General features: G+C 51.2%; 2 protein-coding genes across 3 annotated transcripts in view; both read right to left on the bottom strand.

Annotated features, from left to right (window-relative positions):
• Positions 1–23,907, bottom strand: part of KCND3 (potassium voltage-gated channel subfamily D member 3) — a 202,991-nt gene that overhangs the window by 45,400 nt on the left and 133,684 nt on the right. The gene's annotated exons all lie outside the window — the stretch shown is intronic.
• Positions 17,900–20,523, bottom strand: LOC118018999 (cAMP-specific 3',5'-cyclic phosphodiesterase 4A-like). Its single transcript, XM_035017763.1, is given in 3 exon segments — positions 17,900–19,064; positions 19,067–19,910; positions 19,912–20,523. Coding segments are annotated over 3 exon segments (2,589 nt in total). The 3' UTR covers positions 17,900–17,931.

The raw sequence follows: 23,907 nt of genomic DNA, 5'->3' as shown, positions 1-23,907 counted from the left end.
ACAGCTTACCGAGGAGTTACAGATACTCAAGCGCCAAACTAAGACTTCCTCCTTGGTAGAGTTGGAAAGATTGAATAAACTGAAAAATAAAGAACTTAAAAAAAATTCCGTGTCCGGACACCACTGAAGTTACATCAAGCTTCACTCAGCCTCGTTCTGAGGATCGCCAGTGATCCAGGATGCACAGTTTGGGGAGTGGTGGGCAACGCTGGAGATCACTGAAGTCTCCGCACCAAGGCCCGTGGTTTCTCCTCACTCGTGAAGCCCACCGGCCCACCACGTGCAGGTGTTCTGTCAATTCTGCACCTGCTTCCCAGGCAGCACACCTGCCCCGTGAACATGAACATGAACTCCTCCTACTCCTCCACAGCCAGACCCACTTGAAACTTTAAGTTCCCCTGACCTTGGGGCACATGATCGCAGAATTATCTTCAACTATGAGCCTTCGTCCAGGTCTTTTCAGATTTCTGGCACTTTTACGTAAAGTTTATTTTTTCCGTAACAAAAGCAATGTGTGCTCATTGCAGAAAATCTGATCACCAAGTAGAAAGGCATAAAGAACTAACTCTTCACTGTTGCACCATCCGAAGATCCCACCCTTCGTATTCTGTATTCTATCAGGCATTATTATTTTTTCCAAATCGTAGTTGTTAACAGATTATCCAGGTGATTTTGTCTCTTGCTTCTTCCCAGACTATCATGAACTCATCATAAACATCACACTGCAGGTTGATTATGTCTCACTTTTGCTGACATTATTAATAACAGTATTTCTGAACTAGCTCAAGTTCCTTAGGATAGATCGAGTAAGTAGCGACTCTCCTGGGTACCATATCCTACTTGCAACTTTTGAATGGGACTCTATGCTGCACCCTTACCAGATTTATTCAGATTCATTAAAAATGAAAATAGAAACTAATTTTGGTAAATTTGTTCATTTACAAGGCAAGAGTAGCTATCTAGTCATTTGAATTTTTGTTTTGATTACTTGTAGGATTGAAAATTTTCCATCTGTTGGAAAACCGGCTTTATTTTTTCTTTAGTGAATTGTTTATCACATCCTTGGCTCACATTGCCATTGTGCCTCAGGAGTTTTATTATTGATTTATACTAGCTCTTTATATGTTAAAGATATTAACCATTTATCTAATATTTGCTGCAAATATGTTTTTCTCAGATTGACGTTTAAAATCTGGGTTCATCAGACGTTTCCCATGTAACCACATTGATTTCTTTAGATGTCCCATTTTCTTCCTTGTTGGAATTATATGTGTTTTTTATTCTTATAATTTCATTTTTAGAGTCACTCACACCTTGTGAGCTATGTTTTCTTCTGGAGTTTGCAGCCATGGGACCATAATAACTGTACTTCTAACTTTAAAGTCTAGGATATGTGTCTACTGTCATGCAGCATGCTCCTCCTTTGAGAGCACCCCCCCACTGTCCCTTATCATGAACACATGGAGACACTGAATAATCACTTAAAATATGCCAGTCATTGTTCTAAATGCTTCATATGAATCACCCAGTTTAATCTCCAACAACCCTAGGAGGCTGGCACTCTTACTACTGCCAGTTTTCAGATGGAAAAATAAGACACAGGGTGGGTAAGGAACTTGTGCAGATGTGTTACAGGGCCAGGGGACATGCACACATAGGGTGCGCTACTAAGAGGACAGGTGTGCAGGCAGGTGAGCAGGAACTTCCCAGAGGGAGCTGGGGAGGCAGGAAATGGGAAAGTGCCCAGGGGAGAGGGAATGCAACAGGTGCTGGCTGGAGGGGGAGATGGAGTGAGCATCCTGTGACCCAGCTTGGCTCCGTGACCCTCAGTGGGTTCACACTGCAGGAACCCATCTTGCCCAGGAAGCAGGGTTCTCCCCGGGGGCCGCCGGACATGGAGCAGACAGAATTTTGATACCTGCCTACACTGCAAGTTAGGTCTTGGGGCTCCTAGGCCTCAGGAGGGCAGGGAGAGGGAGTCACAGTGGGAACAGCTAACCTGCCGTGAGCACTCGGTACAGGCCAAACCGGGCTAAGAACTTCACATGCATGTCTCATACACTCCTTGTAATGATCCTACGAGGCTGGTACCATTATTATACCCATTTTATTTATGAGGAAACTGAGGCTCAGAGAGATTTACAACTTTAATAGGCAGAGCCTACATGACTCCAAAGTCTCTCTGTATTGTCTCTACTTCCGTCTGCTGCCCCCTCCCCCAGGTGGCTGGGGTTGGTATCATCTTGCTCCTCTCTCCCTTCTACTCTGGGACACCCTGATGATGAGCCAGGGCTGAACAGAGTTAAAAAAAAATGGGGCTCCAGGGGACACAGCAGGGGAGGTTGCCATTCTTTCTCTAGAGCCCTGGGATGAAGAAAAGTAAGAAGAAAGATTTGTTGTTTCCAGGTTGTTCTATTCCATCTCCTTTTCACTGATAAGAACTGGTGCCTGCTAAGATTCCTGGAAGAGGGGGGGCACCTGCCATCTGTGCAGGGGCTACAGTGAGCGGCTACTCCAAAGGAGTCATGTGGGGCCCCAGGCTGGCCCACCCCCCACCCCCGCCCCGAGCAGCGCATCCCAAGAGGGCACATCTGGGCGTGGGAAGCAACGTCCGCACTGATCATGGTCCCAGCCACGTTCACTGGGCTCAGGGCTGTGTCTGGTACTGGCAGCAAGATCTGACAAAGCCACAGAGCCTGGCATTCATACAATGCGACTGGGGCTTTGTGAACAAAGATGGGACCCAGCTTTTGCTTCCATCTACCTGTGGCTGGTTCGTAATAATTGTCTCACTTTATGGGTTTCTGTCTCGGCTTTTAGCTTGTGACTGCTCTCATCTGAATAGAAAAAGAGTGCATTTATACTATTCGGCTTCATCTTCCATTAGTGACTAGGCGAACCCTCTGCCCTGGTGGGGCCAGCTTCCTCACTGACTCCCGGAGCAATGAATCAGCGAGGGCCATCTGTGTGCTGCAGACAAGCCCTCTGGTTGGAAGGTTCTGAGGTATCTGTTTTAGGTCACCCGAGAAGACTTGGCAATCCCCAGTTCCTAGGTCCACCCGGAGAGGACACGACTTCACCATTACCTGAGGGGGGCTCGGAGATCTGTTACGTGCCATAGCCCAGTGTGCTGGAGAATGGAGGAAGCCCACCCATGAACTCTGCTCAGCTTTCTGTCCTCTCATCTGGACACGTGGTTTTGCTCATTGCTGTTGCCAGCCCCCTGTGCCACCCAGCCTCAGCTGGGGACGTTCTTGGAGGCGCCTGGAACCAAGGCACTACCTTCCACCTGCCTTTGAGTTCTGTGATGCTTACAGCCTGGCTCACACCCCAGACTGGAGCCCCTGTGGCCTTGATGTTGGGTAGACTGGCTGCTAGTGCCACTTGAAGACAAATGAACAAATCTCCTGCTGTTGCTTGGCAAAGCCATGTGAATGAACAGTTGCCCTCCAGCGTACGAGTGTTAGAATGCAGTCCTGGTGAGGTGGAACGGGAATGACCACTATGTCTGATGGCATGCGGTTGTGTGTGGCTGCAGGTGGGGCGGCGAAGATCTAAAATGAAAAGTGGTGCTCGAGCAGGTCTTGGAGAATGAGTAGGAATTCTCTAGGTAGACCAATTTCTGGTGAGAGTGGCAGGGGTAATGCACCTGGGCTTTCTAGACAGAACAGAGTGCAAGAGTGCAGAATGGTCTAGGCCTGCAGATGGTAAGTAGCAGGGAGAGCTGGGCGGACCACGGAGCCGTGGTGGATGAGCGCTGAGCAAGACAGCACCTCCGGGCTGGACAGCGACATGGTTATTGGCTTCATTAGCTAATCTGGAGAACAGTCTCCATGAGAGGAGAGGGAGCCAACCTCGTTGACTTTAAACATGTTGCATTCAAGGCAGGTGTGGCAGGAACAGGTGGGTAAGTGTTCGTGTCCCTTGGCTGTCTCCTTTCCTCACTTTGAGCATGGCTCCTCAGTGACGTTATCTGCTCAGCTCCTGAATAAGGGATGACTCTTAGGTCTCAGTCCCCAGTCCAGCCCTCTGTTCTGGGAGTAGGACCCACACAATCCAACAACTTGCTGGACCTCTCCACTTGAACGGCTTCACCCTTCAGGTACCTCCAACCCAACACACTGCTAACTGAGCTGACTATCCTCTGCCAAATGCTTCTTCTTGTGGGTGCACTGTATGAGAGGACAGGGCCACAACTATCTGAGGTGGCAAGCCGGGCACCATCCCAGACTCCTCCATGGTAACACGGCCCATCTCTAATGCTGCTTCTGCCTATCTCATGCTTCCTCCTAGCTATCCCCCCTGCCTCCCTGTTCACCATCATTCCTTAGAGCATCCTTACGACGGTCTGTACCCTCCTCCCCTCAGTGTAAATCTCTGCCAGCAGGGTGGCTCTAGATGTCCAAATTTATTTATTTCCTGCTTCTTACTAGAATGTATGCTCCCTGTAGGCTCCATGTAAGCTCCACGAAGGCATAGAATCTCTGTTCAATTGTCATCCCCAGTGCTCGGGACACAACAGGAGCTCCATAAAGATCGGTTGAACAAAGGAATGAATGAATCTAAGGATACAAATCTGGTCCCATCCCTCCCTTGCTTAAGACTCTTGCATGGCTTCTTAGAGCTTTCCAGATCCAGACCAGTTTTTCAGTGTAGCATATAAGGTCTGGCCCCGCTCAGTTCTTAAGCCTCCCGCGCTGGCTCATGACTCTTTGTCCCTCTGCCTCTGTTCCAGCTACGACAACCTCCTTGCACTTCCCGGGGCATGTCTTAAGCCAGCAATTTTCCAAGTATGGTCTGTGCAGCTCTGAGAGTCTTGAGACCCTTCCAAAGAGTCAGTGAATATGGGTAAAAGATCCATTCAAGGTGCAAGAAAGACTAATAGATTTTAACGTCAACAGGACATGAAAAGCACATGGGTATGGCTCAGATTCCACCAGGCAACGAACCCACTGCTGGTTGTGTTCTGGCGCAGTATCAAAAGAAGACTATCCCTTCTTAACCCGACGAGGCCATTGAAGGACTCCAGGCTCCCGCAGCACAAAAGCTAAGGAGCCCTCGCTCTCAGGGCCGACCCGTGCTGGCATGACCCCCAGAGGGGGGGCCTCCTTAACTTTTGTTTCCTGGGTGCCCTGCTTGTCCCACCTTGGTCCTGGCCTTGCTGTGTGGGTCTGGGTTTTCTTCATCTGCCCCCACTAAAACCACACATAACCACAGATTGAATGCAGATGCAGATAGGAGAATCCAGCTTCCTTCTATTAAGCCAGACCCCGAAGAGATTTGCAAAAATGTAAAACTCTGACACTCTTCTCGCTAGTTTTATTTTGGGAAACACAGCCATTTTTCATAAAATGTATGTTAACATGCAATAGATTTATTACTTTATTTTTTTTATTTTTTTTTAAAGATTTTATTTATTTATTTGAGACAGAGAATGAGAGACAGCATGAGAGGGAGGAGGGTCAGAGGGAGAAGCAGACTCCCTGCCGAGCAGGGAGCCCGATGTGGGACTCGATCCCAGGACTCCAGGATCATGACCTGAGCCGAAGGCAGTCGCTTAACCAACTGAGCCACCCAGGCGCCCTATTACTTTATTTTTTAAAAAAGATTTTCTTTATTTATTTCAGAGAGAGAGTGAGCAAGAGCAAGAGAGAGAGCATACGCAGGGGGAGGGGCAAAGGGAGAGGGAGGAGCAGGCTCCTCACTGAGCAGGGAGCCCGATGCAGGGCTTGATACCAGGACCCTGGGATCACTACGTGAGCAGAAGGCAGACGCTTAACTCACTGAGCCACCCAGGGGCCCCTGGATTTATTATTTTAAAATGAATGAATGGATACATGTTTTTAAATAGTTTGAAGATTCCAGTTTTGATTTCTAATACCATACATACCCCACATAAATAAAAGCTCTCTGGGGTCCTCGATGATTTTTCTGAGACCAGAAAGATTGAAAACTACTCTGTTAAACTAGAAGATGGGGGGAAACATTGTTTTTTTGGATATTAAAATAAGCCTGGGCTGCATGAATTTTATCATTAACTAGGACTTCGAAGCGATCTGCAGTGGATGGATTCAGGCAGCCCTCCTGCTGGTCTCAAACGATGGCTGTACCCACTCTGCTTTCATGTTGGCTGTGCTAACTACCTCTTTCATCCTCAGAGAAGAAGGAAAGTAATGGATGGACAGACGGACGGATGGAAGTTTCCTTCTTCGGGCAGACTCAAATCTCTTGCCCTGAAGGCCCCAACTCACTCCTCCTTCCTCATTCTTGATCCTCCTGTACTTCGCCTGCCCACCCAGTCTCATGTTCCCTTCACTGTCCAGCTCAGTTTCACCGATTCTAGGAAATCACCAACAGCCCCAGTCCCAGTGCTCCCAGATGGAGATCCCCAGATGTGTGCTGGGCTGGCTCCATGAGCGTACCTGGGCAGCACTTAAAATACACAAGCTCTCTGAGTCCAGCCCACCACCAGAGATTCTGATTCACAGGTCCAGAAATATGTATTTTTAAAAGTCTCTCTAGGAGACCCCTTGCAGCCCAGGGTGGGAAGTGCTGGGTGTGGAAGGGGCGCTACTTTGAAGTTTTCTCCTCAACAAGGCTGTAATCTCGGGCACCTGGGTGGCTCAGTCGGTTAAGCGTTTGCCTTTGGCTCAGGTCATGATCCTGGGGTCCTGGGATCGAGTCCTGCATTGGGCTCCCTGCTTGGCAGGGAGTCTGCTTCTCCCTCTGCCCCTGAATCCCTCCCCACCAAACCCCACCCATGCTCTCTCTCTGAAATAAATAAATAAAAATCTTAAAAAAAAAAAATCTCCTAGAACTCAGGGTTTAGAATGTCTCCTTCCTTTCTATTCCAGAACAAAGAGCATAGTGCTGTGCAAAGGGCTCGAGGTGTGCTTAGAGAATCCCACTGAACTGGAACTGTCAATACGAAAACTCTTCTCTGACCCCACCTCCATCCTGACACCACAGATCTCCCCTTACTCAGGAAGTATCGGGGAGCCAAAGCTTGCACAGACTCAACCAGCTCTCCCTTCATCCACACTGGCTCTGTACTTCACTGGTTAATGGTCAGCAAGCCAACGACAGGTGTCTTTCGAAGGCAGGTGTATGCAATCCCAAGCATGTGCATGTACGAAGCAGATAGACACAAAGAGGCTCTTAACTCTGCCACTAGCCTGGGATGTTGAGTGACAATTTGGATCAGATCTGATGATTCTTTTTTTGTTCTCTTTCAGGAGACCTTCTAAGTTCAAGAAGCACTTCCAAGGGAGGGTTGTGTCAATCACAGGCATCTTTAATAAACACTAATGAAATTCTCCGATCATCTCTTCTATGATTTTATATTTCTTCATTCTTGGAATCCCTGAACTCTTTTCTGAAAATGTCTCTAACCTCGCTCCCTTCCCCAAAGTGTAGGGCGGCTAAAACTATTTCCGGGATGGGCACAGGGAATGGTGGCTAGGGAGGGCGTCCCAGATCCTGTTTTTTACTTAGACCTGTAACTGCTCCATCTAAAAACTCAAGCTTCAATTCAGATAGAGTCCCCCCACCCTCACCCCGCCCGACCCCCCCTGGAACGCATGGCAGAATGACAAATGTACTGAAGATAACTAGGCCGAAGGGAGGTGTCGATCTAATGGTATAAATACCTCTTTGGTAAATCTTCCCACCAAGATGTCTTTATAACTAAAAACAGCCACTCTGTTCCCCATGGCTGCTGTGAAGGCCGACAGGCTTTTGTATTTCTCTAGGAGCCATCTCTCTTCCCTCTTCCAGCTCACCACCAGCACCCAGACATCATACTGGGTCCAGGAGGGAATTAAAGTTTCAGGGGCAGGTGGGAGGCAAGGGGGGAGAAAGCCAGGCAAACAGGAGGACCACACACCGGCGGCAGTGTTGAAAACTGGCCTTGGTCCCTGGTTCCTGGTGACAGCCAAGCCTCTACAGTCACTCGCTTTTATGGAGATTGGGAAGAAATGGAGGCTTTGCTTTTTGCCAGTTTTGACACCTCTCTGCTTTGCACATTAACAGGCTCGCCGTTTGACACCACATCTAATCCATCCACTGCTCTGTGGAGGTGTCAGGCAAACTTGCTAGAGATACGAGGGCCCAATTATGGCGCCTAGTTTACACTTGGATCTTGACAGATGCTGGAAACCTTTCAGACTCTGGGATGATGAGTGCAGACCTTTCCCTTTCTTGCAAGCAGCTCGGAACACTTGCACCTCTTTTCTTGGCATCCAGTGCATCCTGAATGAGTGGCCCTTCCAAATGTGGCCCATAGGGGCATCAAAGTCTCAGTGGTAAGGGGCCTGAGGCCCAGAAGGAAAGTGACTTGCCTGAAATTATATATCAAGCCTGTAACAAGTCCTCCGTTCTTTTGGAATCATGCTCAAAACAAGAAATTCAGACAGGTCAAGGTAAGAGCAGCAAGCCAGGCAGAATTTTTTGGATGAAGAGAAGAGAACAAATTAAGGGGAACACTGTCCAAATGGTGGCGGTGCAGATTCCTGGCATGATCGCTCTGCCTTCTGCTGCCCAGACGGGAAGGCCAGGGAGTCTAAAATAGAGTCTCTCCACATCACTCTCTTTATATCAATTTCTTAATTCAGGGGGGGCACCTCCCCAGATGTACGCCTGATAATGGCGTGTAGGTAGGTATGCAGGGAAGATGGTGGTGGGCAGCCGTGATTGAAAACCTTGAAAAAGAACAAACTCATCTGAGTACAGAAGCTGAAAGAGAAAGAGTGAAGAAAGCCCAATGAGACATGGCACTGATGTGGGCTTCTTTCAGGAGGGAAATGGACTGTCCAGGGTGTGGGTGGAGGGCTCAGGGCTCACAGGCTAAAAGTAGGAGGAAGATGGGCTACCCACAGGTATGCATGCATGCTCAATAAGGGAAGTAGGGCTCCAAGTCATTTGAGATGACCCCTTGGGTGGGCCTAATTCCATTTATCCATTCTGCCATCACACGGGACCAGATCAAGGCGTTGACCCATGGAGGGAGCTAGGTATATTCATCCAGCTCTCTCCCTGTTCCCGGGACCAGCTTGAAGTTGGAAAAGAGGATAAGGCTCAGGGAATGAAAGTGGCCACCGATGCCCACCAGAATTTGGAGACAGCTTTCCTATGGAGAGCAGGTGTCTTTAAACATTCACACAGAAGCCAAATCTGGTCCTGTGGCTCAGACTCAGATTTACTGCTCCTTCTGTTAAAAAGAACTTGAAAAACAAAACACAAGAGCTTAAAACTCAAGACTTACTAAACTTGGGGATTTTTATCTCAGCTCTACATACTAATCTCAGCTCTTTCCAGCTAAGCCACGATCCTCAGTTTCTGCTCTGTCTATTTACTGAGAACACACAAGCCCATCATCTGAAGCTTGGAAAGGAATTTAGAGACCTTCTCATCCAATCTTCCATCCAAAGTGGAACCCCTCAACAACAACCTCGACAGGTGGTAATCCGGTCTTTGAACCCTTGCCATAATGAAGAACGATTTACTTTTCCGTGCAATCAGATTATCAGAGGCACCAATCGGGAGATAGTCTTCCTCGGGATCCAGCCAAACTCTGCCTGTCCCCAGCTTGGGTTTTAACTCTGCCTTCTGAAGATACATAGAGGAAGTTTATCCCATATTTTATATGACAACTCTGTAGGTATTTGAGACAAGGAGCAGGCTGCTTCCCCAGCAGGGCATGGACCAGGCCCCCACAAGCCAGGCTGCTCAACCATGGATATGTCTGTCAATATCTTCCCTTAAATGTGGGGCCCTGTTCCGAGTACAGATAAGCCCCTTCATCTTCATCCAGTGGGGTCACATCAACCTAGAGAGACAGGCAGCAGCTTGGATCCTGGTGACTGGGAGGGAGCCCGGTCCATTTATGGGGTAAGCTGAGAGCTATTTCTCGGAGAGACTGTAGGCTCGTCACCTTCCAGAGCAGCCTGCCGACTTGGAGGCGGTGCTGGGGGGGGTGGTCTGTGAGGGAGTCAGCTAAACCCAGTGAGACTTTAGCTCCTCACCTTTGCACACTCGGCACTCACAGAGTGCTAGCTCTGCTGTTTGGCAGTGGTTGGGTGGTGGAGGGGGTGATCCGTTTTAGCTGTGGTTGATTTTATCAAAAGTATTCAGAAAATCAGCGTCTGTGTCATTTTATGTAAATCCAGATCCATCTGTCACCGTCTATTGTACCTCCAGGCTCTGTAAAAATTGTTAATACAATTGTTGTTTTTCTCCAAAGGCATGCGGTAACATCTTTAGAAATCTCTGGTGTAAGGAGACGTGGGCAGAATGTGTGGCTTCATGCCCTGAGTAATGCTGACATTCACATGGGTGGATGCTGGATGGGGGACTTCTGGGCTTCTGAGATACAAGACAGGTCGCCATGGATCTTGAAGGACCAGGTCACTGTACTCCCTCTTCTGTGTCCCTGTCATGGCCCTGCCTCTGGGACTGGGTGCTGTCAGTTTGGGCTGCTTGCCTTTACTCCATGTTGCTTTTCACGCCATAGTCACTGCTGGGCGGGGGGGGGGGGTCTTACAGTGACCCCTCACCTTTCCAACCAACCCAATCCCCCTCCTTCCCAGTAATCTGATTCCCTCTGGGTTCTGATTTTTACCCAGAACTTCCTTGACTGTTAAGAGCTCCATAAATGGTGGTTTTGACGCATCTGGGATGGCTTATTCTTCTCATTCTGCACCCCACTGATGCAGACCCTGTTCCTTATTCTCTACATTGCTTCCCTGTGCTTGGTGGTTTATCTCCGTGGGAGTGGGCTCTTCCCCACTGACCCCAGAGCCCCAAGGGTAGTGACCACTTCACCTGATAGGCCCGAGTGACAGGGTTCTCAGAACACCAGCCTTTCCCCAGAGGTGCTGGGGCGGCAGATTACAATGGCAGCCCCCGCCATCTACGTGCTTACTGAGGTTCACAGAAGTTGGATCAGTGTCCAAGGTCTATGCATCGTCTCCAGTCCAGCCCCTACTGCTCTGTGAGCTCACCACACAAGACTCCATCCGTGAAGAGAAGCCTGTGTTCTTGACATACCCCTGATGGTTTTTGCAGTTAGAAAAGGAAGCATTTAAAGTAGCATTATCTTGGCCTCTTGCCCAACCTTTGTGACTGGGCACAATAAGAAATATACATTTAAGGTAGTTTTAATAAAACACATACTTACTAACAATAGTTGCTTTTCATTCAACTCATTTTATCCTCTGAGTCACCCTGCAAAATTGACCAAAAGGTGTCCTTATCTGTACCTGGAGGATCAAGAAGCACACATCCAGAAAGGCTGGGGGACATGCTTAGGGCTTCAGTAAATCAATCACCAAGACTGTCCCTTCTGTTTGCTGGCTCTCACTCTGTATTGAAGCAATAGATCACCTGGTCCAGTGTTTTCTCCAAGGTACATATCATGAGTTCCCCACCACTCCTTCATCTCTCGCTATTCTCTGAGATACCAAACACCTTTCTGAAATAAGGCCCACAAAGATCCACTTACTGAGTAGTTGTCATGGGCCAGGGGCTTTGCTCCACCAATTGCTCTACAAGGTAGTCACTATTATTTGCCCATTTGGCAGATGAGGAAACTGAGGGTTGGGAGGTTAAGTGAATCGACAAGGTTCCTACAGCTAGAATGGGGTAGAGCCTGGGCTTGAACCCAGGAAATTTGGGCTCCAGAGGTAAGTCTCCTTACGGCGTGTGAGGAGCAGAGCGCAGCCAGGCTGCCTGGTGTGGAGGTGAGGGAGTGCTGGGGGGCAGCGGTGGGCCCCCCTGCCTCTCACCATCACACCGCCCAGGGCCACAGACGGAGACGTGGTTGCCTCAAAGTCGTAGACGCCTTTTTCATAAGCTGTATTGAATTTGGATGTCCCCCAAGATACATTTAAGTGTAAGTCATTTTTTATGTTAAAAGCAAGAGTTTACACGTACATCCATTAAGTCTTTAAAATAAGCATTTTTTACTTCGCAATAGTTGTAGGTTTACAGAAAACCTGTGAAGATAGTACAGTGAGTTCCACACCCAGATGCCCCTCTTCCGAACATCTTCTATGTTCGTGGGCTACATTTTCCCACAATCAATGACCCACCGTTGATCTGTTATTATGCAAAGACCATCCTGTATTCAGATTTCCTTCGTTTTTTACCAACCATGCCATCTAGGACCCCACCTTACACCGAGTCGTCATATCTCCTGAGGCTCCTCTAGAGGGTGAAACTATCTTGGAATGTTTTCTTGATGATCTGGGCAGTTTTGAAAAGTGCTGGCCGAGGATTTTGTAGAACGTCCTCAATGGGAGATTGCCTGACGCTTTTCTCATAATAAGATAGGGGTTATAGGTTTTAGGGAGGAGGACCCCAGAGACAAAGTGCCATTGTCATCACGTCATATCAAGGTATGATATTGTGTCCTCAGCAGCACTGCTCCCGAATGGTGACAACCTCGCTCACCTGGCTAGGGTGGTGCTTGTCAGGTCTCTCTGCTGTAAGGTCACAGCGACTGTCCCCACCCCTGGCCACACTGTCCTGCTTGGAAGGAAGTCACAAGATGTCTACACTTAGGGAGTGAGGAGTTACCCTTGAGGGCAGGATAGCTACAGAAATCACTTGCCATTCTTCTGCATGTCTCCCCAGCATTTTGTTCAGAGTAAGCTCATCATTTAAGCTGCTGGGGACCTGCTTGCGTCCTGATACTGTGACCCTCTGGTAATTTAGCTTTCCTGGGTGGGTGGTGTCTATGCATCTCTCAGAATGACTTTCACGTCACTTACACAAACACTGGACAGACCCCCCCCCCTTTACAGAGATTCTCTTGACAGTCTGGGGGACATTTCTGACAGTCTGGGGGACCACATCACTGTACTAGTGTCCAGATCCCACTTCTCCATTTTATCCATGATGTGATAAGGAGGAGTAAGTTCATTCAATGTTTTCCTGAAATCAAATCATATTCTAATATTCTCAAGAAAATAGCTCATAAAAAGTCATTTTAATTTTGCATGATTTATTTTTAGCATCCCTTGCTAGCTCCTGGGTATCTATTTTCTGAGTGCACACGAACGATCTATTTACCACTGTATCTGTTTAGAACTTCATCGGTGTGATACCAGGCTGCTCCATCCAGAGCTTCTGGAGTCTTGCTTTTTGAAAAGTGAGCTGTTTCCAGTCTTTGAGCATCTCCTCTGTTCCATGTTGTTTCTCAACAATTACAAGCAACATTTCCACCATTGCATCTGCAGATTCTTTCAATCCCAGGATGTTAAACATCTGGGTCTAGAGTCTTGCCCTCATTTAAGGATGATAGATATACAATTCCTGACACGTCTGATCAAAAATTGTTCCCTTCGGTGACAAAATGGCAGCAAAACCTGAAACAGGTGGTGTTCCTTTCCCCTCTCACCCAGGAGCGTGGTTCTCCACCCCGGCTCATGAGCTGTATTCCCTGCCTGCCCTTCAGTCTTACCCTGATTCCCTTTGGTTAGCTATTTCTTTTGAACAAAGTTAATATTACATCATCTTCCCCAAGGAGCAGTCCTTTATCTTGTTCATTTTCCTGCTTCAGGCATTACTTAAAAATAACAAAAACCACTAAAAGCTAACCTTTATGGAAGGTTTTGACAGTCAGAACAGAAGGCAAGGACATTACAGGCAGATAATGATGATAATAATACAGATGGTGAATATTTATTAGACCAAATGTGCCAAGCACTAGGCCAAGCACTTGACAGGCATTATCCAGCAAATCACTCACAATAACCCTTTGGGAATAGATATCACTCCCATTTTACAGGTAAGGAAACTGAGGCTGGTGTGAGTAAAAAGCTCATCTGCAGTCACAAAGCTGAGATTCAAACCAGGGGGGGTCTGATTGCTGAATCCTTGCTCTTAGCAACAATAGCTACAGTAATACTAAAAGTGCCTTTTTGCTGTCTGGATTTTTGAGAATAATTCTGGCCTTAGACTTTCAGATACAGTTCTTGCAAGGTGTGGTGCCCTCTGGTACCCCTCCCTCCTTGTTATAACATCCTCCCATCCTCTGATGTGCCCCCCATCCTTGCCAAGTGGGAACCCCTCAGAAGTATCCTCTGCACCTTCGTTGATCCCTTTACGTTACGTCTCCTTAACACGAAGTCTCCAACCCCTCCCAAAATTATCCACAAAATGTTGTATAGATGTGCATTTCCTTTTCGCCCAGGAGAAAGGGTCTATAGTTTCATCAGGTTCTCAGTGATTTATTATCCACCCCCTCATTCAAACACGTATGAGTCATTGTTTTGGATGCCTCCCTTTTTCTCTTAGAGCTGTTTTGTGATTGTGACACAGACATTTCATTTTTATAATCCCCCAACCCACTAAGCTATGTTCCCTTTTGGCCCTGGAACTAAACTTACTGTTCCATTGAGCTTTTTAGATTCTCCGTTTATAAAGCTTTGCCTCCCTGGCTATCAGTCATGCTAAGCTGATGTGGCTCTCCTTCCGGGTTCCCATCCCTGTTCTTTTTATTCCCCCCGAGCAAATACTTGTGCAACTCCGATGCCCCAGGCGCTGTCCCAGGCAGAGGGGTCAGCCTCGAACAAATCAGAGTCCTTGCCCCTGGCGGAACCAGCATTCGTCAGAGCAACAAGTCATTCTTTTCTGTGGCTCCCAGTTCAGTCTAGACTCAGTTCCTCTATTTGCCTGTTCTATCTTTTAAGGAATGAAATGATTAGCGGGTCAAGTTAAAAATTTATCAGCTCTACTGCTTTTAGCAGAATGATACGGCCGTTGTTTAATTAGCGAGCGGCCCTGTCACCCTTCCTTTCTGTCCTGCGCTGCCGGGGCATCGCTCCGGGGCCCGTCTGGCAGGCAGCTCGTGACATATCCCCACTCAAACCCCTCACCTGGGCCGTGCCCTCCGGCTCGCAGGTTTCAGACAGGCAGGCACCCCCCTGGCACGTAGCGTTCCCTGTCCTTATGCAGTTAGAACCTTCCTTGTTGCACATTCGGGGCACGGGCTTCGATCCGACAGGCGGGAGGGCCCAGGGGATGACCAGGGAACTTGGCCTCCCCTCTCTGTGCTACCAGGCAGAGAGCAGAGAACTAATTGCTCCTGCCTCTTGAGCTGCTCCTCCTCAGGCTTCCTGGGCACCCCTTCCAGAAAAGTTCTTCTTTTCTCTAGGATCAGCGTGTTCAACTTACTCTCCATGGGACTCTGGGCGAGTTCAGTTCTCTGAAGCCTCTGCCTTTTTCTAGCAAGGGTAATAATACTCATCTCGTGGGTCTCATGCGAAACGTAAATGAGACAATGGTGGGCAGCGAAAGTGCCACTTGTGAAATGGGGCCCCCGCGTGGGCTCGCTTGCCCTTCCTGCTGTGTCTCGTCGCTCCTCCCCCAGGGGACCTGGCCTTTTCATTTTAAAGCTTATTTCAGTCTCTGCTGGGTTGGGGCTCTGTAGGAGAGAAGAAAGAACTGAGAGGTTTGCCTTCAAATGGTGAGGGTGGCAGGGGGCTCTGCCCAACATGCCCCGGGGTCGGTGGGGAGAGCTCTTGGCCCAGAAGCCATTTCCAACAAGTCCCGATTCTCAGCCCCTGCTTCTAGGCCTGGGCACACTGGGGCTTTGCCGCATGGAAACACTCTGGAGAGAAGGGCAGCTGAGGCATCGGTCTGGCTCCCAAGTGCCAGCCAGGAAGGGGCCCAGGTGTCCTGGCTTTAGGACTGCTCTTGCTAAACTGGGCATTCACAGGGGACATGGGGCTCAACAGAACTCCTGGCAGAAGCCCCACAATGATGGTGAGTCGGTGTCCAGACTCTCCACCCACCCTGAGGGGCTCCCCTAGCCAGACGACTGTCCTTAGGGTCAGTTGCCCCATTTGAATGTTCCTCTGAGAGCAGCCTTGGGGGTGGCAAGGACCCCCTACAGATGCCAGAGCCCAAGACTGGGAAAGGGGGTACCACTATCCATGGGGGAGATCTAGCAAGGCTCTGATCAGGGAGTAAATGCCATTGAGAGGTATCCGGGCTGCCAAGGACACAGCTGAGTCTGGAAGGACTGGGAAAAATATTTCAACCAAGGCCTGGGTAACTGGAGAACAGGGCAGAGAATGATTCCAAGGAGGGTCCTCACTCAGACTCTGATGGAGAGCGACCATCAGGGGCTCGGACGAGCAGCCAATTAATGCCGAGAATCTCTGCCAAGGTGAGTGACACCCACTGTCAGCCATCTGTATGACTGTGTGACAGGTGCCCTCCCAGTCAGCTGTGTGTCCGGGCTGGGGACGGTTGGCAGATAGGCTGAACCAAGGGGCACCGCCAGAGAACAGAAGAAGTGGGGAGGAACTATAACCCTGAGGACTCAGCTCAAGAAGAAGAAACACCAGCTCTCCCCCTGCACCCTGCCCTCCGCTTCCGGTCTTTGGATCCTGGCAGTCCTGCTGACCAGCTGTGGGGCGGTCACTTTGAGGCGACCACATCTCGGTCTGTGGCACTGGGCGGTGCGGTGGTGAGAGGCAGGGGTGCATCCTGAGGGCAAAGATTCTGTTCTGTTCATTTCCGGCATCCTTAGCATGCTTACAGGCCTGAGCTCCCCCTTTGCTGAGTCAATGAATACATGATGCTCTTCATTACCTTGTCCGGGATGAGCTCAATTGGGAGCTTCTTTCATTCACTGTCCTTTACCCTCTGAGTCCTAGATTTGCTGCCAGTCTTATGGAAGCTCAAGCTGAGCTCAGAAAAATGGTCGCTGGGGTCTGGGGAGAAGACCACAGAGTCAGAACAGGCCCTGGAGTCTGGGGCACAGGACGGGCCACTGTGGTTCCAGCAGACTCCCGTCCCACCGGAGACCCCAATACATAGATTTGCTGGCTTAGAAACTGTGGACGTGCAGAGGGTTGGCTTTGCATTGTGAGGGGCAGCAGAAGACCAGGCTTGCCCAGTTTCTCCACCATGGCCAGATGGTGTAGGCCCCAAGCTCTCTGTTGTCAGAAATTGGGGCAGGGCTCAGGGGCCCACAGGGGAGCTAAAAATAAAGCTGGTCTGTGTCTGCTCCCTCGGTGGGAGTCCACCTGGCCACTGGGGTTAGGAGGGCCTCAGTCTTCCTTGCCCGGGTGGGCATCTTGCTTCAGTTTGTCCTTGTAAGCCAGGGGATCACCATGTGCCCTGCAGCCCAGGGTTCTCTTATGCAGCTCCGGGGGGAAAGGTGAGGAAGCGCAGGGGAAGCTCATGTTGGGTGCACAGTAAGTCCGATTGAGAAACTAGACCTTCCGTGGCAAACAGCCTATGCCCCTTATGTCTGACCCTGTGTTTTTCCTCACATTGTGTGGCCACTACCCCTCTGGCTGCACACTGCAGTGTTATTTCAAGTTCCAGAAAAATCCAAGTGCCAGTGGACCACGCTGCAGTCATTGTAGGTCGGCATTAAGATGAGGTACAGGAGTGGTGCTGGGTGGGTGGGCAGGGAGAGTGACAGCAAATACCCATCTTCCCTGTTCTCCACCTCCCAGCTCCCCCATATGGCCCCTGAGAAGAGCCTCCGCTGGGCACTTCTCAGGGACAGGAAGAGGCAAGGTCCACAGCAAGACACGCGGGGACAGGTGGAAGGGCCCCTCGGGATGCGAGCAAGGCATTTATTCATTCATTCCATTCACTCACTCATTCATTCACTCATTCTTAAACAGCCAACATTTCTTTCTTTTTTTTTTTTTTTTTTTACAGTGGCTGTGTTTTTTCCTGGTTTTTTTTTTTTTTTCTTTTTCTAAAAATGTAACAATTAAAATTCCAAAAATAAAATCCCTTCCGGGACCTCCGCCCCTTGTTCCCCAGCCCCCACCTCCAAAATGAGGCCCCGTGGGTGGGGGTGGGGGGAAAGAGGAAAAAAAGAAAAGAGAAAAAAACCCACTTTTCTGTTTTCTTTTTTCTCAGGAGGCCCAAGAGTCTTTGAGGCAGTGGAGGAGGTGGTCAGGGGGTGATGGTGGTGGAGGGAGGCGGGGAGAGCAACAGGGTGGAGGAGCCAGGGCTCAGGTAGGACCTCCAGCCGACCCCCACCCACCAGGAGCTGGGAGTGGGGGGGGGGTCCTCGCCAGATGTTCCTGTGCAGGCACTGCACGCCCTCTTGGCAGCCTGATGCTCTTTTTGGGCCCCCACCTCGGCCGCCATGGAGGGGAGGCCCAGGAGGCCCGGGGCTTCCTCTGGAGGGGGCAGGGTCCTCAAGGCAGGCAGAGGGGGACTCTCAGCAGACAGGGCCAGGGGTCTGCTGCGGCCCCCAGCTTCCACGGATGCATCTGGGGACATGGACTCGTCCTTGCCCGCAGCCACACTATCTGCTGAGTCGCCTTGCTGTGTGAAGCACGGTTCCTTTACCTTCACCTCTGCGGCCATAGCCTGGCCATCCACCTTCCATAGTTCCTCAGCTGGGGATGGATCCTGAGCCAGGGACAAGTCCCGCACTTCAAATGCACCTGGGGAAGTAGACACCTCCTCCTCCTCCTCTTCCTCCAGCGTCAGCTCAAACTGGAACTTATCCGGTGGGGGTGGGTGGCCTGGCCCTCTGGGGTCCTCCTCGGGCGGTGGTGAAGGGCTCTGCCGGATGGCACTGTAGTACCAGTCCCGGTTGTCCTCCAACGTGTCCAGGATCTCCTGCGCATCTGGGTGGACCAGGTCAGCCCACGTCTCCCACAGCGGGTGTACAATATAGTCGATGAAACCTACCTGAGACTTCTCCACCGAGGCCGTGTGCTTGTCGCACATGGGGCTGATCTCCATGCCCCGCTCCCGCTCCCGGTCGCCCTGCTGGAAGAACTCGGCCATGATGCGGTCGGTCCACTGGCGGTACAGTTCCAGGGTCTTGGTGGGGTTGCTGAGGTCCGCACAGTGCACCATGTTCCGAAGGACCTGGATGCGGTCGGAGTAGTTGTCCAGCAGGAGGACCCCCGAGCTGGTCACTTTCTTGGTCTCCACCATGGTCTTCAGGTCTGCCAGGAGGGTCATGTGTTTGGACATGTCCGTGGCCAGCACCATGTCGATGACCATCTTGCGCAGGCTCTGCCGCTGGCGCTTGCTGAGGTTCTGGAAGATGTCGCAGTTGTCTTCCTCAGCAGCTTGAAGCCCACGGCCAGGTGGTGGTTCTCCAGCACGGACTCGTCGTTGTACATGAGCGCCAGCTCCGAATTGGTGTTGATCAGGAACTGGTTGGAGACCCCAGGGTGGTCCACGTCATGAATGGCAGCCGCGAAGAGGGCGGCAAGAATCTCCAGGTCCGTGAACACAGCATCGAGCGCGGGTGTGGCCAACAGCACATGCGTGGACTGCAGCACGTCAGCCGCGTGCAGGCTGTTGTGGTAGGCCACGTCGGGGTGGTAGTGGTCCTCCAGGGTCAGCATATAAGTCACCATGGTGTCCACCGGGATGCGGAACTTCTTCAGCAGGTCCCGCTCCTGAAATATCGTGTACATGATGCAGCTGAGGGAACGGCCTCCGGCGTATTCTGACACGCAAAAGATGTTCAGACCCCACTTGTTCAGGTTCTCCAGTTCTTGGGCCAGGAGCTCCTCATGGTCGGTCTTCACCCCAAAGCGGGGGATGCTGGAATCATTCAGGCTGTTGCTGTGCATCAGCTTCTTCACCCCTGTGATCTGAGACATGGGCTGGAATTGCGGCCCAGGGGGCGGGGGCTGCTGGGAGGGTCTCTGCCGTGGGGCTGACTGTTTTTCTCGATCCTTCATTGTGGGTGATGGAATCTCCACTTCATTCTGCTTGTCCAGGAATGTGGTAGAGATGTACTCAGAGACCTGGTTTCCTGACCTGCTCATCTCTGACAGGTGTGTGAGTTCACGGTTTAACATCCTCTTGAACTTGTGGGAAGCCATCTCGCTCACGGAGCGGTAGGTCTGCATGGTCTCCAGCTGTTCGAGACACCAGTCCAGCTCCTCCAGTGTCCCCCCGGGCCAATTGCTGGCATGTCTCTTCTGACAGCGTGGCCTTGCAGACGGGGGTTGGGCCGCCCAACGGGGACCGTCTGTTGCTGGGAATGGGCACATTGGTCAGGAGTGAGAAGTTGCTGCGAACACCCCGGAGACTGGCCAGCACCTGGGCGAAAGGTGTCACAATGAGGTCCTCAGCATGCGCCTCGCTGGTGACTGACGAGTTCCGGGACATAGTTTTGGGGGACATGTCGTAGTCGCTGTCTGAACGGTACAGGAAGGACTCCCGGCGCTGGCTGGCAGCGGCCCCAGCATGCAGCACGAGCCCCGGGCTCGCCTGCGAGTCCAGGGGGCTGCGGCCAGGAGATGGCGTGGGCCCATTCTCTGCCTCGAAGCCAGCCCACGCCTGGCGGCCAAAATCCTGGAAGCTGCGGAGAAGCCGAAGACGCCTGCGGAAAGCTGGGGACGGGATGGCGAAGAAGACCGGCGAGGAGGGCGGCGACCGTGGGCGGCGGGGTGCGCGCGGGGCCGGTGGTTCAGGCAGGAACGCCTCGTCCTCGGCAGCCGCCGCCGCCGGGAAGGCCGCCAGCTGCAGTTCGGGGATGCGGCGCAGGCCTCGCGGCCGCGCCATAACCACAAGGGGCGCGGGGCGGCCCCGCCTCGGCGGGCGCTGGGGAGCAGAGCCGCCCTCCAGCCCCGCACAGCCCACGCAGGCCGGCCGCCCAGCCCTGGGGCCCACGGGCCCCACCCTTTCTTTTTTTTAAATGAGTTTTATTTATTTATTTGAGAGAGAGAGAATGAGCAGTGGGGAGGGGCAGAGGGGGAGAGAGAGAGAGAAGCAGACTCCCTGCTGAGCAGGAAGCCTGACGCGGGACTCGATCCCAGGACTGGGAGATCAGACCTGAGGCGAAGGCAGACACTCAACCGACTGAGCCCCCCAGGTGCCCCAAACAGCCAACATTTCTAAACAACTTGTTAAATATGGCAGATGCGCAGGCACACGAGGCAAAGGCAAACAGGGCCCAGATCCCACCTTCAAATTCCCCATGTCCCTGCAGACCTCTCTGGGAGGAGATGCTCATTTTTCTTCAAGGCAGGGAGGCCCCTCCTTGATAACGAATGCCACCTCAGAATGATTCCTATTGTCAAATTTTTTAAAAGCCTCCTGCTTCTTTGATGCTTAGATATCTATCTGCTTCTTCTATCCTTTTGTTGGTCCATCATCGATCAACTGCTCACTGGGCACCACGGTATTTAATCTCACTCGGGACCCAGCCCTGCTGTCACCCCAGGTGACCGTGGGGTCCACGTGGACCACTCTGACAACAGCCCCCACCCCTGGAAACACTGTTTTCCTTCCCCACACGGGCTCTTCCACACGTGCACCCTTTCCTCCAGCCTCCTCACCCCCATCCCTTCCCTTCGTGGGAAATCTTGCCTCCAAGGCTCCAGAGACAGTGGTGCCATCTGCGTGCTCAGCACGCCCCCCCCACAAAGTTACCTGCATCCCCACTCCGCCTTATCTCTCCCCTCCGTCTCACTGCAGAAGGCAGCCTTCCCCCTGTCAGCTAATCCTGCCAGCACGCCAGCACCTCATTGGCGCCTGCCTCCGCCAGGACCGGGCTCCATCAATTCTGCCTTTATCTGACATCTTCCACCTCTACGGCTTCCACTGCTCTCTCCCCAGCTCGAGGCTCTGCTCCTTAAAGACCAACACACCTCTCCTGACCCTGCACCCCGCTGTGGCCGCTGTCTCTTTCCTTTGCAGCTGAGCTTCTTATCTCCTCTCACCTCTGATACCTCAAATCCAGTGGATCCAAATGGACCTTACCATCCCTGTGTCTTCCCTCCTCATAGCTCCTCTAGTTCTCAAGGACTGCTTCCATTCCAGTGACCCAAGCCAGAGACCAAGTCATCCCTGACCCGCCACCGCTTACAACTGCCTTCTATGATAACTCTGTGGGATGCTCACAACCACCCTGTGAGGTGGTGCTAATATTAGACCTTATTCAGAGACAGAGAAAGTGAGATGCAGAGAGATGAAATGATTTACCCAAGGTCATCTAGCTCATAAGTGGCCACCCCGGGATCTGACCCCAGAATTTGGCAGCAGAGTCCATGCCCTTATCCACTAACCCCCCTGCCTCTCTGGGGCCAAAGCCGAAGCCTGTGGATTCCACTTCCTTAATAATTCAACCTTACTGTCCGCCCCCCCCCCCAGACCACCGCATCCTGAAGGTCTGGTTGGCCTCAGCCTTCCTCCCTATAATTCATCCCTCAGTGGGTCTCCATGTCCTTCAGAGTAAAATCAGAGTCGTTAGGTGGGTTAACAAAGCCCTGTTTTTACTCCTCCAGTACCAACACACTAGAATTATGGTGACCATATAATTTATCATCCTAACTGGGATTGTCTGAGAGTGAACAAGATGCTATTTATAATTAAGCTGGGCCAATAGTACAAACCAGGACAGTCCCAGGCAAACTGGGATATATGGTCACCCCAACTATCATCCACTTAGATTGAAATATTTGCTGTTCTCTGAATACACTGTGTTCCTTTACCTCTGGGCCTCTGAACACACAGTTCCCTCCCCCAGAAAAAGCTCTTCTTCAGGAGCTCTTCCCCTGATGTCATTCCCCCCAGGTTACGTAAGGCATCTCTCCTCTGTGCACCCATGACACTCTGTGCAGCTGCTGAAAGGACGGGAGCCGGTGTTCTCTGGGGGTGAGCACAGGCGGGGGCGGGGTGCAGCAAGGGAGCCAGACCACCTGGGGTTGAATCTCAGCTTTCTGGGAGAGCCGGATGGTGTTAGTTAGCCTCCCCGCACCTCTTCCTCTGAAGTGTCTCGCGCGGATTCCATGGGGTAGTCCCCGTGAAACGTGCCTGGTGGAGAGCAGACATCCATTTGGCGTAGCTATTACAATTTACTGAGCATGTGCACAGGCCGGAAGGGGCTGAGAACACCACACCCGTCACCTCATGTGCTCTCTGTCACAACGGCTCTGTGAAGTGGCTGTTACTTTCATCTTAGTTTTTCAACTGGGGAAACTGAGTCTTAACAGAGTTCTTTGCCCGAGGTAATCGAGCAGCTCTGGTACGTGCCGGGCCCGCAGCATGTGTGGTACCTGTGATTTTGTCTCCAGTCTCCCTCGCTAGACCGTGAGCCCCCTCTGTTCCCTTGGGGCTCTGTTCCCTCGGCCTGAGCCCAGTGTCCGCCGCAGTCTGGTAGACGTTTACCAGGGGAAGGCCGGCACTTGTGACTCGGCGATAAGGAGAAGGAGAGGCAAGTTCACGCCCATGCCAAAATAAAACACTCAGAATTGAGTGAGTGGTGTCACCAGTGAGGCAGGGCCAGGGGGCCAGAGAAACGGAGGGAAAGAGGCCTCCTGCCATGCGCCAGGGGGGCACAGGGCTATCTTCTCCCAAGATTTGGCTTTTCATATCACATGGAGACAGAGAAGACACACCTCTGTATCTCCTCTGCTCCAAGAATATAGGTTTTTAAAAGTATGTGTACTGGGGGGTTGGGGGGAAAATGGTGCATGAGTGTGTTTGTGTGTGTGTATTTGTGTTTTGCTGCAATTTGGGCTCCTCCCTGCCTCTCACCCAAGATAAAAATAGCCAAAAGAAAATAAGCCTCCTTCAACCATGTCCATGTTCTTTTCTGGAATAAAAGCTCCAGGAATGACAGCCCAGAATGCCATGGACCTTCGATGAGCATTTATAGTAATTCAGCAACAATGAAAACATGCGCACGCACACATGTGCGTGTGCGTGTGCGTGTGCGTGTGTGTGTGTGTAGGGGAGATCTAGGTGGGGGCTGGCCTATCAGTCTCTATTCCTGAGGCTAAGCAGCAACAAATTAACAAAAAATATTCCTACCAGGCCTCACACTGCTGAAGAGTAAATATAATTATGCTTAATCAATACAGGCCCTTCAGTGCTAGCTAATGGCTGTCCTGGGCTTAATTGTTCACAGCAGTTGGGGAGGGAGGACGGAGGGAATGGAGTCCT

This window comes from Mirounga leonina, unplaced genomic scaffold (genome assembly GCF_011800145.1).
Source record: "Mirounga leonina isolate KUSES-001 unplaced genomic scaffold, KU_Mleo_1.0 Mir_173, whole genome shotgun sequence".
Lineage (NCBI taxonomy): Eukaryota > Metazoa > Chordata > Mammalia > Carnivora > Phocidae > Mirounga > Mirounga leonina.
The sequence above is the reverse complement of the archived record's forward strand: the minus strand, read 5'-3'. Positions and strand labels throughout refer to the sequence as shown.